The sequence below is a fragment of the Labrus mixtus genome, chromosome 16 (assembly GCF_963584025.1).
Source record: "Labrus mixtus chromosome 16, fLabMix1.1, whole genome shotgun sequence".
Taxonomy (NCBI): domain Eukaryota; kingdom Metazoa; phylum Chordata; class Actinopteri; order Labriformes; family Labridae; genus Labrus; species Labrus mixtus.
This window is the reverse complement of record NC_083627.1, coordinates 21,054,578-21,066,725: the sequence shown is the minus strand read 5'-3', so window position 1 is coordinate 21,066,725 and position 12,148 is coordinate 21,054,578. Positions and strand designations below refer to the sequence as shown.

At 38.7% G+C, this 12,148-nt stretch overlaps 1 protein-coding gene across 6 annotated transcripts in view; it reads left to right on the top strand.

The window, feature by feature from the left end:
* The window catches only part of celf3a (cugbp, Elav-like family member 3a), a 30,695-nt gene extending 19,626 nt beyond the window's left edge, over positions 1 to 11,069 (top strand). For 3 of the 6 annotated variants that reach the window (XM_061060368.1, XM_061060367.1, XM_061060365.1), the window contains 9 exons: positions 1,567 to 1,646; positions 2,565 to 2,708; positions 3,797 to 3,941; positions 5,179 to 5,328; positions 5,570 to 5,629; positions 6,470 to 6,574; positions 7,316 to 7,459; positions 7,560 to 7,692; positions 10,187 to 11,069. In XM_061060368.1, coding sequence (XP_060916351.1) covers positions 1,567 to 1,646; positions 2,565 to 2,708; positions 3,797 to 3,941; positions 5,179 to 5,328; positions 5,570 to 5,629; positions 6,470 to 6,574; positions 7,316 to 7,459; positions 7,560 to 7,687 — 956 coding nt within the window. In that variant the 3' untranslated portion in view covers positions 7,688 to 7,692; positions 10,187 to 11,069. Of the gene's footprint in view, positions 1 to 1,566; positions 1,647 to 2,564; positions 2,709 to 3,796; positions 3,942 to 5,178; positions 5,329 to 5,569; positions 5,630 to 6,469; positions 6,575 to 7,315; positions 7,460 to 7,559; positions 7,693 to 8,138; positions 8,240 to 10,186 lie in introns of those variants that run through there. The other 3 variants (XR_009676199.1, XM_061060370.1, XM_061060366.1) reach the window with 3 other exon arrangements.
* The last annotated feature ends 1,079 nt before the right edge of the window (positions 11,070 to 12,148 follow it).

Sequence of the window (12,148 nt, the reverse complement as noted above, 5' to 3'; positions counted from 1 at the left end):
TAAATTATTTAGATCAAAAAGAATGAATGAACACGACCAGTATCTAACCTATAGCGTCCTCAAACATCTGTTTTCTGGTCTTTATACTCAGGCCTTCGCTATTGAATACGGACCCCATAAACAGCTGTTTTATTTGTTTATGTTATTTAACGTTCTTTATATTTTCATTATAGTATTGATTACAGGATAAAGGGAACACTTTGCACCTTTATTTTATTTTACGCAGGCACAATCCCCTTCATACATTTATAAAGAGGTAAGCAAATTAAGTAGAAAGTAAAGCAACAAATGAGGGGCCAAAACACACAATACATAAATCTGAATACAGACTACAGAATTGTCCCATAAGTGTCTGGTATCTGTCGTCCATATATTGTAACCCTGAGGAGACCCCTCCTCCCTGTGACTGACAGACGTTCAAGTTGGCGTACATTCAAGATGCTATTTCTTCCGCTGCAATTACCTGTTTAGCTAATTACCACATGTATCATTGGTTTCCTCTGGTTTTGAATGTGCACATATCAGAGTGGGCGTAGAGAGGGGCATTACATCATCTGAAGGATTAGACTTGTGTTGTGAGACCATAATTAAAGCCTTACCTGTCACATCTGCAGACATGTTATCCTGGATGTTTATATGTTTATCATTTTAAAGCCCTTTTTTACATGATTACATGCTGATATTATCATGTTTCCATTTCTACAATGGTTAAACACATCTAAAAGGTGGGGGAAGGTGCTTAATGCAAAACACATCCAAGTTTATTTTTTATCAATATGTAGAGATATTTATTCTCATTGGCATAATAAAATGTTCATTCATCACTATTGGGAAACATCTGATATCATGCAGCCCTATTTTGGGGGATTTCTGCTTTGAAAAACTTGAATATCTGCAATAAGATCTCATTTTTAAGAGTAAATCTTTGTCAAAGTTAGTATAATGATGTGCACTAATAAAGCCTTATCCTCTTCTCTTTTCCTTTTTTAACCAGGTTGCCTTAAGCTTTCAAATATCTTCAATATGATTTCTCCTGCTAATCGAGTCCAGATTGTGACCGTAGCAAGTGACATTGACTGGAACTGTTGGTATTTTAATGAAGCCCTGAGAGTTAAGCCCGGGGCACCTCACCACGGCTTGAATGTAAATATCTACTGTCGCTTACAACGATGCTAATGACATTTGCCGTGTTAATCAAAGTCCGGTGACAGTTCAAACACAGATGCTGGATTTCTCGGCGTTTGGTGCACGAGTCCTGACTAATGGTGCGAGAGGTTTTATGGGTCATGGCTAATGATGCGTTTGGTGGTTTGCCGACTGTGATTGATGAAGCAATGAATGTCATGTGGACCATGTTTAATGATGCCACGGTAACTGATGAAGCACTAGATCTAAAACGGCTCCTAATGTGTTTTTAAAGGGAAGTAGTTTCTGTTTTATGTGTGTGTGTGTGTGTGTGTGTGTGTGTGTGTGTGTTTGTGTGTGTTTGTCTGTCTGTCTTTGTGTGTGTGTGTGTGTGTGTGTGTTGGTGGGGAATGGCGTTTAATTGTGTGTCATTTCTTTTAGGTTGTGCATTCGTAAAGTATCAGAACAACGCCGAGGCCCAGGCTGCCATCAACGCTCTGCATGGGAGTCGTACTTTACCTGTGAGTCCCTCCCCACACACACACACACACACACACACACACACACACACACACACACACTCACACACACACACACACTCACACACACTCACACTCACACTCACACACACACACACACACACACACACATACATACACACACACACACACACACACATAGACACTCACACACACATACACTCACACATAGATAGACAAACACACGCACACACACACACACACACACACACACACACACATACACATAGACACTCACACACACATACACTCACACATAGACAGACAAACACACACACACACACACACAAAGACAGACAAACACACACACATACACACACATTGTCAAACATGTACTTAAACACACACACACACACACACATTGTCTAACATGTATTTAAACATACACACATTTCAACGCTCCAGATTCAGTCATTTAGACACTCAGCAGGGTGACTCAGCTAATAGTCACCACTTCTCTTTTTCTGTCCCCCTCCTCCGCACCTACACACAAAACACACACACGCACGCACACGTGCTCAAGCACACGCCCAATTTCAATTGTTCTATTTATTTAAGTATTGTGAATAACATTCCATTTATTTCTGGTGAATACTACTTTGTTCAGTTCAGAGCTGAATGCTAAAATGTCCTTTTAGCCAAAGTTTTTTGCATTTTCTGCTGTTTTCGTTTTATCTGAAGGCAGACGAAGTTAGAAGAGGGGTGACTTGCAACCAAAGTCTTGAACTAGTACAATAAGGAAGTCGTTTTCAGCATCTCAGAGCCACACAACCAGGACACCCCACTGCTTATTCTTCTTATAAGAACTATACTGAGAGCTGGTGTTAATGTGAAATGTGTCAGACAAAGTGGAGTTGTGTGTGAGACTAGATTTTGAGTTTTTGTCTGTTTCCTCCTCAGGGCGCCTCATCCAGCCTGGTGGTGAAGTTTGCAGATTCAGAGAAGGAGCGGGGGCTCAGGCGGATGCAGCAGGTGGCCTCGCAGTTGGGTGTCATCAGTCCCATGACCCTGCACCTCGGGGCCTACAACGCCTACACACAGGCTGTGAGGAAACAGACACACACACACACGTATAAACATTTCAAAGGGAAATACACACAACAATTCATGAGGGCACCTAAGTGTTCCTTTAAGTGTTGCTGAGAAGGTTTTTTTTTTTTTTTTTTTTAATCCACTTTTGAAGAATTTTGACATAAAATACAGAGTAAATGAGGCTCACATCTTTCACTGCTAGTCCAGAAAAAATAAATGACATGACTGGGGATAGCTGTCAGCAAACAGCTCGTTAGCTATGAATTAAAGTTCTGCAGTGAAACTGATGAGACAAAACTTGGAAATATTGGACTCAAAATGTGCTCCAAGAAATGATGCCAAACTAACTTTCTTGTGACCAAACCTTACTTTTTGTTGTGAAGGATGCCATGTTATTAAGAAGGAAATCATCTTTAATGTCTTACTGGTTGATTTTAACTGTAAAAACTGCAATTGGCCATGTGAAGTAAAAGCCACATTACTATTCTTGTCATTGCTAATTGAGCGTTTACTGCAAATGGTTTCAGACTCAGCTCATTACAAATTGTTCAGCTTGTGATGCTTGAAGAGCTCTGACAACATTTTTGCTCGTGATAATTGTGTTGATTTGTAGTGACGATTAATATTGCAGTTTAAAGTATTAAAAAAAAAAAAAAAAAAAAGAAGTAGAATAAAAATGCACAAACACAACACAGAACATTAAATCGAATCAGGACACCCCTGATGAATGATGTTAAAACCAATTATTATTTTTATTTTAAGACATCATAAGGCATCTAAATAGTGTTGCAAAACCAGAATGATCTACCAAGTACAGTTGCTCTGTCTGTGTTTTTGTGCTACATGCCGAGATGTGGCTGTTGAATATATTGACTCCCATATGAGGTTCAGACTGGAGCCATTGTAATCATAATAAACCTGTTCGATTTTTATGACTGGGGTTAAGTTATCTGAGCTGAGGTAATTAAGCAAATCTAGACAAATATGTCCATAAGTATTCTAATGGGTCTGTACATTTCACTCACAGGGAACATATACTCACAGTAAGAACCCAGACAGATCCCCCTAAACATACCCCACTCACTCTCTCCGTCCTCCAGCTGATGCAGCAGCAGGCTCTGGTGGCGCAGTCGGCCTACCTCTCTCCTGTTGCCACGGTGGCGGCGGTTCAGATGCAGCAGCTCGCCGCCCTCAACCCCAGCAGCATCATTGCCACGCCGATCGCATCCATCACCCCCTCCTCAGGTAATGAGAGGCCGAGATGTCTGGCCCCGGCTGGCCTTGATTAGATTTCTGCTTGAAATATGAGAACAGACGCACCAGGAGAGGTGGACCTAAGAGGACTTAATAACAAACATCTATTTTTGGAGATTTTCTTTATTTTTTTTCTGTCTGTCTTGATGTTAGCTGCGTTAGCGTTTACATTAAGAAGGGTAAGACGGTAGAGTGGCGAGCGAGTCAGAGTTCCTGTTTGTTTTTTAGTCTTTTTTTCCTTAATTAAGAATCCCTTTCCTTTGATTTAAAAGAGCTTTAATCAGTTTGTAAATAATCTTGGCAATGCTCTCTGGTGGATTTAGATTCTGCCTAGTTTGCATATGAGTAATGCAGATTCCTGTTTTCAGCTTACATGCAATACAGTGGACCCTAACTCATATGTCAGCTTCAACATTTGGTTCAAATTAGCTTTTCAATTTCAATGCAATGTTATGTATTCTACAACATCTTTCCTCATAAAAAATGATAAACTCATTTCAAAGTTCCTCAAGCCTTAAGTTTCTTTTTTACCTGGTGAATATTCTTTGTTAGTCCGGCCCCTCTCCCCCCACAAAAAGACCTGCACCCTGAAACAATAACTGTAAACTAATGAAACTGTAAACAACGAATGCACAGACATTCATGTTCCCCTCAGGATAAACTGAAATAACTTTTCATGCCGTGCTTTCATCACCTAAAAAATGTACTTTGCCAAATTCTCTGATTTACGATCACATGGCTGCAAAATTAATGAGATTCTCATCTGCCCTATTTGTAAAATGTGTTTAGGTCCAATCAGCATTTTTTATATATTATAAACTAAGACAGTGTTCATAGTAGCCTGTACTTGATGTTCTTGTACGCATACACAATATTATTTCTTATGGTGGCTACTCATTACTAAATATTTTGTGTCGCTGAGATATTTAGTAGCTTGCAGAGTTCTTTGTTATGGTACCTGTGTGCATCATAAAAAGTGTTCCACAATAGAGGTTTAAAATAAGCATATAAGCATTTTTGCTGTGAGCATTTTAGCATGCTGATGCTAAGCTAAAGCACTAATTTGAGAAAGTATAATCTGACTTCAGAATTGTACTAATCCTGTTAAAAAAGGGGGGAAAAAAATCCAAATCCATAAATACAAACTTAGTATTCTGTTAACAGATTACTTCGTCTTGCTTTAAATTTTGTATCAAGTCAAAACAATTCATATTAAACATGCCTGCAGGTACCAGCACTCCACCCTCAATGACCGCCACACCTGTTCCTGCTCTGCCTCCACCCCTCACAGTGAACAGCTACCAATCCGTGCAAGCTCCACCCAACAGCCAATCAGCAACCGAAGCCCTGTACACCAACGGAGTTCATGCCTATCAAGGTAAAGCTCTAACATGTTTGACTACAGAGTGAAGAATAACTGTGACTGTCATCAAATATTCCTCACAGAGTCTTCCTGTTTTTTTTTCATGTGCAACAACGACAGTTTAATTAAGAGGAAATGAAACCAACCCAAAGCACTAAATGTTATTTAGAGCGTGCTGATCTGCCCCAAATAGCATTTAGGATTTCTTTTGAGTGTGCATATAGCAGTTAGTGATGGTGTGTTTACTCTGCCACAGCTCAGAGTCCAGTCCTGGACCCCCTGCAGCAAGCTTATGCAGGCATGCAGCACTATACAGGTGAGCCTCCCAGTGTACAGTATTATTACACATGTTCAATATATCACCATTTATTTATGAAAATGTCAGAGATGTTCTTGTCCTGCTGCTGCTACTGATGATAAGCTCCATATGTGATGTGAAGTGTTGATGTTTGAGGAAGAAAAGAGTGAATGATTAAAGATGAACATGCAAACAAATAATCTCACAAATATTCCTTTTTGCTCAACTTTATTTATGAATCAACTTTCAGCCCAAACATACACACACACACACATACTGTAGGAAGACACAAACAGAAAATGATGAAAATAATTGACAGTAAGAGAAAGAAAGTGTCAGAAGAAAATTAATTCAGATTTGTTAAAAGTTAAATTAAAAGACAAAATACTCGCCAGGGACAAAGATATTGTCAAATCAGTGATTAATCACTTGGCCAGATTAAAAAGATAGTTAATGTCCTCAACATTATACATCATATTTGACAACTAAATGTCAGATTTTTAAGTGTTTGTTCCTAAAAGTAACCTTCCTGTTTGTAAATCCAGAATACAAAACAGTGTTATGTAATAGAACAGCATGCAGCTGCATTACCTTACACTCCCCTGCTTTCTGACTCTGCATGTTTAAAGTACAAATTTACATCCAAAGTCAAAACATACACATATAGAACAAAATGTAAATAACCCGCAGCTCCATAGAATGAGTCACACGTCGCATATATATGCAAAACTTCCTCCAGTTTTATCAAATCTGTAGGTGGAGATGCAGCTCTGTCAGATGCTGTTTTCAGGAAATATATCTGATTAGTTTCCAGACTCACTCCTGCTCTCTGCTTACCCCCTCCCCCCCTTCCATCAGCCACCTATCCAGCTGCGTACAGCCTGGTGGGACAGCCGTTTCCCCACCAGCCAACCCTGGTGGCCCAGCAGCCTCAGCAGCCACAGCAACTCCAGCAACGAGAAGGTAGACTCAAGAGACCTCACTCAGAACGAGGGACACTGTGGCATCAAGATATCTTAGACAAACATTCCTGTGGTCTTGTCTGGTTTGGCTCACTGACCAAAAATCACACAAAGAAAACCATTTTGCAGATAATTCTGTGTAAATATTTGATTGTGTTTTTTTCTACTATTGTAGGTATCTTGGTTCTCATTCATTTCTGTGTGATTTGTTAACGTATTAGCAGATTAAGATACCCTTTAAGATATTTATAGTATTTTCTTTGAGTCATAAGCAACGACTTGGGGTCATTTTCTAAGATGCTAATTTAAAGCTTTTATCTTTCTTGTTCATTTTTGAAAATATTCTTAGGGCTCTTTTGTAAAAAAAAGTAAAAGAACTCTCAAGCCTGTGTCAAATATACAGTAATACTGGAGCTTAGAGACAGTTATCTCTGCATTGTAAAACACTGGAAAACAAACAGGGTTAAACAGCAATCAGTGCACTGTCAAGAGTCAGAGAAACCTGCCTACCAGCACCTCTAAAGTTTAGATATTAGCATTGATAGGCAGATTTTCTAACCTCAAGACTGCGCCAGGCTAGCTGTTTCCTCATGTTTACAATTTGATGCTAAGCTAAGCTAGCAAGCTGTGGGTTGTAGTTTCATATTTCCTGTACCAAATGAGGCTGGTTTCCATCTTACTCTCTAACCTGTGCTGTCTTGTTTTGTCATGTCTCTATCGCCGTGTCTCTACTTGTGTTCAGGTCCTGAGGGCTGCAACATCTTCATCTACCACCTGCCGCAGGAGTTCACCGACTCTGAGATCTTGCAGATGTTCCTGCCCTTTGGAAACGTCATCTCTGCAAAGGTCTTTGTCGACCGCGCCACAAACCAGAGCAAATGCTTTGGTGAGTTTCTGCCACGGCTGTTGTAACCATTGACAGGAAAAAAAGTTATATTTTGCAATTTAAATGTTTGATTTCTTTCATTCTGTCTCCTCCTCCGCAGGTTTTGTCAGCTTTGACAACCCATCCAGCGCCCAGACTGCCATCCAGGCCATGAACGGCTTCCAGATCGGCATGAAGAGGCTGAAGGTGCAGCTGAAGAGGCCCAAGGATGCCAACAGGCCTTACTAAAGGAGGTGAGTTATCGTGTATTGACCAGGAGACGGGGAGGGGTTGATAGACAGCTGTAAATGTGTCTGCGAGTTAAAGAGACAGAGTGGATGTAATTGGGGGCTCACTACTTAAACGGCTGTCTTTCATGTGGAACTGAAGAAGTCAATAACCCTACAGTAAATTAGCTTTAATGAGGTGGCAGCACTCTCAGAATACCATCAATTTTAAATACTGTGTGTAGAAGATATTCCTTCTTTTTTTGTGTGCTCATAATGTAGGGAAAGTTTGATTGAGGAGTGTGTTTTGACTCACTTTAACTGTTATGTCTAACCAGTGTTCTGTCGCAGGGTTGAATGCTAAATACTGTACCTCATTAATTTTTGTTTTGTTTTACTTTTTCATTTTATTGTTTTTGTGCTGTGCCACATGCCATTTATCCTGAAAAAAAAAACATCACACCACTCTCAAGACCGTCCCGTCCATACATATATCGTGGAGACGTGCGTCGCTATGGCTACGGTTGCCTAGCAACCGCTAAAACCTCCCCCCTTCCTTCTCACTGCGTTGTAAGTTAATTGGCCTGTGTTGGTTGCTGTGGCGATATTTGCCTGTGATGGTTGCCATTAGCATTTTTTTTTTTTTTTGGGCCGTTGCCTTGATTCACCATGCTCAACTGCATGGCGGGTTACTGTGGCGACCATGAACTGTGTTTGGTGCGTTGTGAGTTTCCTCTTATTATTTTGTTCTGGTTTTTAATCCTTGCAAACACTGATCAATAACTGTCACTTTACCTCAGCATCTGTAAGTAATTGATTATCATGACATGCTGTTTCTCTAAGTCTTAAAGCCTCAAAGCTAAGCTAAATTAGCCTGCTGTCCATCGAATACATGGATACATTAGGATTTTTTTTTTCTTAAGACTTTTTGGTTTTTGATTAGTTTATTTTTTTGTTGTCTGTCATGATTATCATTCTTACACATAACTCCCTCTGTTTAGTTGGTTGGTGTGGTAGTTTCGGTGAGTGCGGGGTTTTTGTTTGGTTGTAACTCAATTCCAAGTGACTTTGTGTCTGAACTTTGTTTGGTTTTTGTGAGACTGAAAATGTACTGAACATGCCCCCTTTAATGATTTAAAATGTGTGTGTGTGTGTGTGTGTGTGTGTGTGTGTGTGTGTGTGTGTGTGTGTGTGAGACTACCAGAGGTTGAATACATTTATATCTCTGTGTGGAGTGTGTTGTTTAAAATAGATGTAAAACTATCAATGTGTAAGTGAATGTGTGTGTTGTTGTACCAACTGAGACACTAACCTTACTAGGGAAGGTTTTGGGTAAAGCTGTTTGGTTCCTGTGACACGTGCTGCTGGCTGAGGAACTGCATTCCTCTGTAGGAATTCTGGGACTCCAAAAACACAATAACCAAATTAATATGCATAGCAATTAAATTATAAATCGAAACCTTGTATTAATGACAATCATAACGCACAAAATGTGTGGCATGCACAGGGCATCTGCTGGGCAGAGAACAAGCTGCAAAATATCTTATTTTTTTTAAACAAATGAAAGCTTGTAGATGAAATGCTTTCTAATAGAAAGTGTGTTTTAATATTAAATGTAATATTTAAGGCTTAAATGTATTTCCACCTCCAAACTAACAACCAAAACCTTAAACTCTGCTCAAAATAATGAATAAATCTTATTAAACATTAACCCCATCACATACACCTGGGTGTATAAATATCTCAAGTTATATAAACGGTGTATTTTTGTGCTCTAAGTGATTTTAAATTTTTCACTTTTCAATATAAATTTCTTGTTTTAGTTTAAAAATGTAAATTTATAAACATGTAATTCACTATTCATTTCCATTATATTGGACATCTTGGCTGAATATAAATTAAAAACAATGAAATGGGTCTGAACAAAATCTAAGTTTACTTTATATTAACTGCTTAAGTTTTTTAAAATATTGTCAACATTAATAAAGGTCAGAAGATCAACATTGAGTGCTCTCACAAAAGGTTACTCTTACATTAAGATAAACTGGCTTTAAAAAAAAAAGGTCCTATGACAGTTTAATCTGGAACCTGCAGATGCCCTGTTTGCAGCAGCTCACCTTAACAAATAAAACATTGTGGAGTAATACTACAGTTTTGTGAATGGCATGCTGAATGTCATAAAAATAAATGTAGAATTACCTCCAAACTGTTTCCTTATAATACAAAAAATTGGAGAGTTTATCCTCACCAGCATTCCTACTGTGCATGTTCTGAATTAATTTGCCTGCCAAAAGAGATGACAGACTATTTTTCTGAGAACGTGCATACAATTGCAGCAGTATGACTGTCACTATTTGAGTTGCATGGACACCAGTTGATTTCTGAGGCATCCGTGCAAGCAGTGTGTATTGCAGACACCACTCCACTTCCAAAGTCTTACATATGTGTGTTTCATTGATGTGATTCGGTTTAAAATACTCTTCATGTTCTTTTTTTTCTCTCTCTTTTTCTTCACCTCTAGGAAAAAAACCTAAGAGTTCAATCAAGAAAAACCACTTGGGATGTCCCAGCCTTTTTTGGTTGTTTGACCAACCGTATAGCACAGGAGCAACACTTCACAAAAAGCAGTATCACGTCCATGCGCTTGCAAAACGCAACCACGACAGCAGTAATATCAGCAACAAATAACTTCAACTGAGTCAGCATCCGCAGTATCAGAAGTGCTCCAGATTTCCTATCATTCCACAGCTGGATTCATTTATATAATGTACATACTCTATTGTCGGCAACAAGATCTACATGTTAAGAAAAAGCATATCACTGATGTTATTCTACTGAACAGGGTTTACTGTATAGTGTGATTTTGTGGTCCATGGCGTCAACAGAAAGCCAGTGTGCACAGTCAGAGGCAAAAGAAAATACTATTCTGTATGATTACCATTGGTAATATTGTTATGTAGAGTTAGTTTTATTATTTATACGTAAATTAAAAAACATGGGGTAATGAAACTGAAAGAGAAATGGATTTCCTCTCACTGTACATACCTTGGTTTGAAACAGACTTCAATTAAAAGTTCTCTGCTGCCACTACTTTTCAAATTAACATAGCGGAAGGAAGGGCTGGGAATTTTTCTATCTTGATTTTTTACGTTTAATTTATTTGGTAATCAATTTGATTGGGAGGGGGGGGTGGGGGATGTGAGGATTTCTTTTTTAATTTAAGAAAAAAAAAGAAGAGGATTCCTGTGGTCTTCAAGACAATGAACACACTTATAGAGTTTTTAATTACATAAATGTAACTATGGAAGTAAAAAAAAAAACATGTTTCTTTATTTATTCTCTACAATCGCTGTTTTAAAACATATGTCTTTAAAAGAAAATAAAGTACGGTTTAGAAAAAAAAATGGTGTCCGCTTTTCGTCATATAAGGTATCTATTCATGGGAACTTTTTTCATCATCACAAATTAAATTCAACTCTTGAATAAGAGTTATATTTCCATTAACACACAGCAGAACAGACGAATGTTGTTAGTTTGGGTGTTTCAGGGGAGTTGCTGCCCTCTATAGGCCTGAAGAAGTAGTAAGGAAAGTGGGACAACATCTGGCCTCCATTCTTTCATTTCAACCTGTAGACCAAACTAAGCAAGACTCATATGAAGAAAATGATTAAAGTATTTGTGTGTTTTTTTATTGGGGCTGCATGAATGAATGTCCAATGATCAATAGAAAATATTATGAAGCCTGTACATTATTTTCGCATTATCATGATTAATCATTAATAATCTGTTATCCTGATAAATCATTAATAATCTTACCTAAGCAAGCACCATGACTTTTTGATGACATTGCATGCATAAATATCCAGCTCAGATTTGAAGATGATGGAAAAGCTGAGGTGTATGTAACCACAGCTGGGATGTGTCTGCATTTTCGAGCTGGTCTGATGCGTCCAAACACGCCTCGGCCCTCTTTGGCATGCCTGGAAGTATGCAGGGTGATTAGTGCTACGTAAGAAGAAAAGACGAAGAAGAAAATCAATCTTTTATGATACCAAGTCATTATTCTGTTAACACTGTTGCTACAATTCAGGGGGTGACAAATGACTCTAGGAAACTACAAATCATGTTATGTTTGGGAATCAAATGTAGTATTTGTTGATCTAATACCTACATTTTGACTTGTGACACTGAGAAATACCAAGCAAAAGCAGAGGTGCTGCATGCAGGTTAGGCAGTCAACTGCTTGGGCGCCAGGCAACTTTCCCCAAAGGGCTGAAAAACTTTCAACCAAAGCAGTGGCTCAGAATGTGCAAAGTTTAATGACAGTGGGAAACCTCCTTTGGGCACACCATCTAACAGTACTGCTGCCGATCATTGCATTTTTAGTCCTGTGAAAACCTACTTTGTCAATGAAGGAAGACAAGGGAAAATTAAGAGGAATTATCCACCTGAGGGTGAAAAAAGAAAGCAAGACATTGGTAAG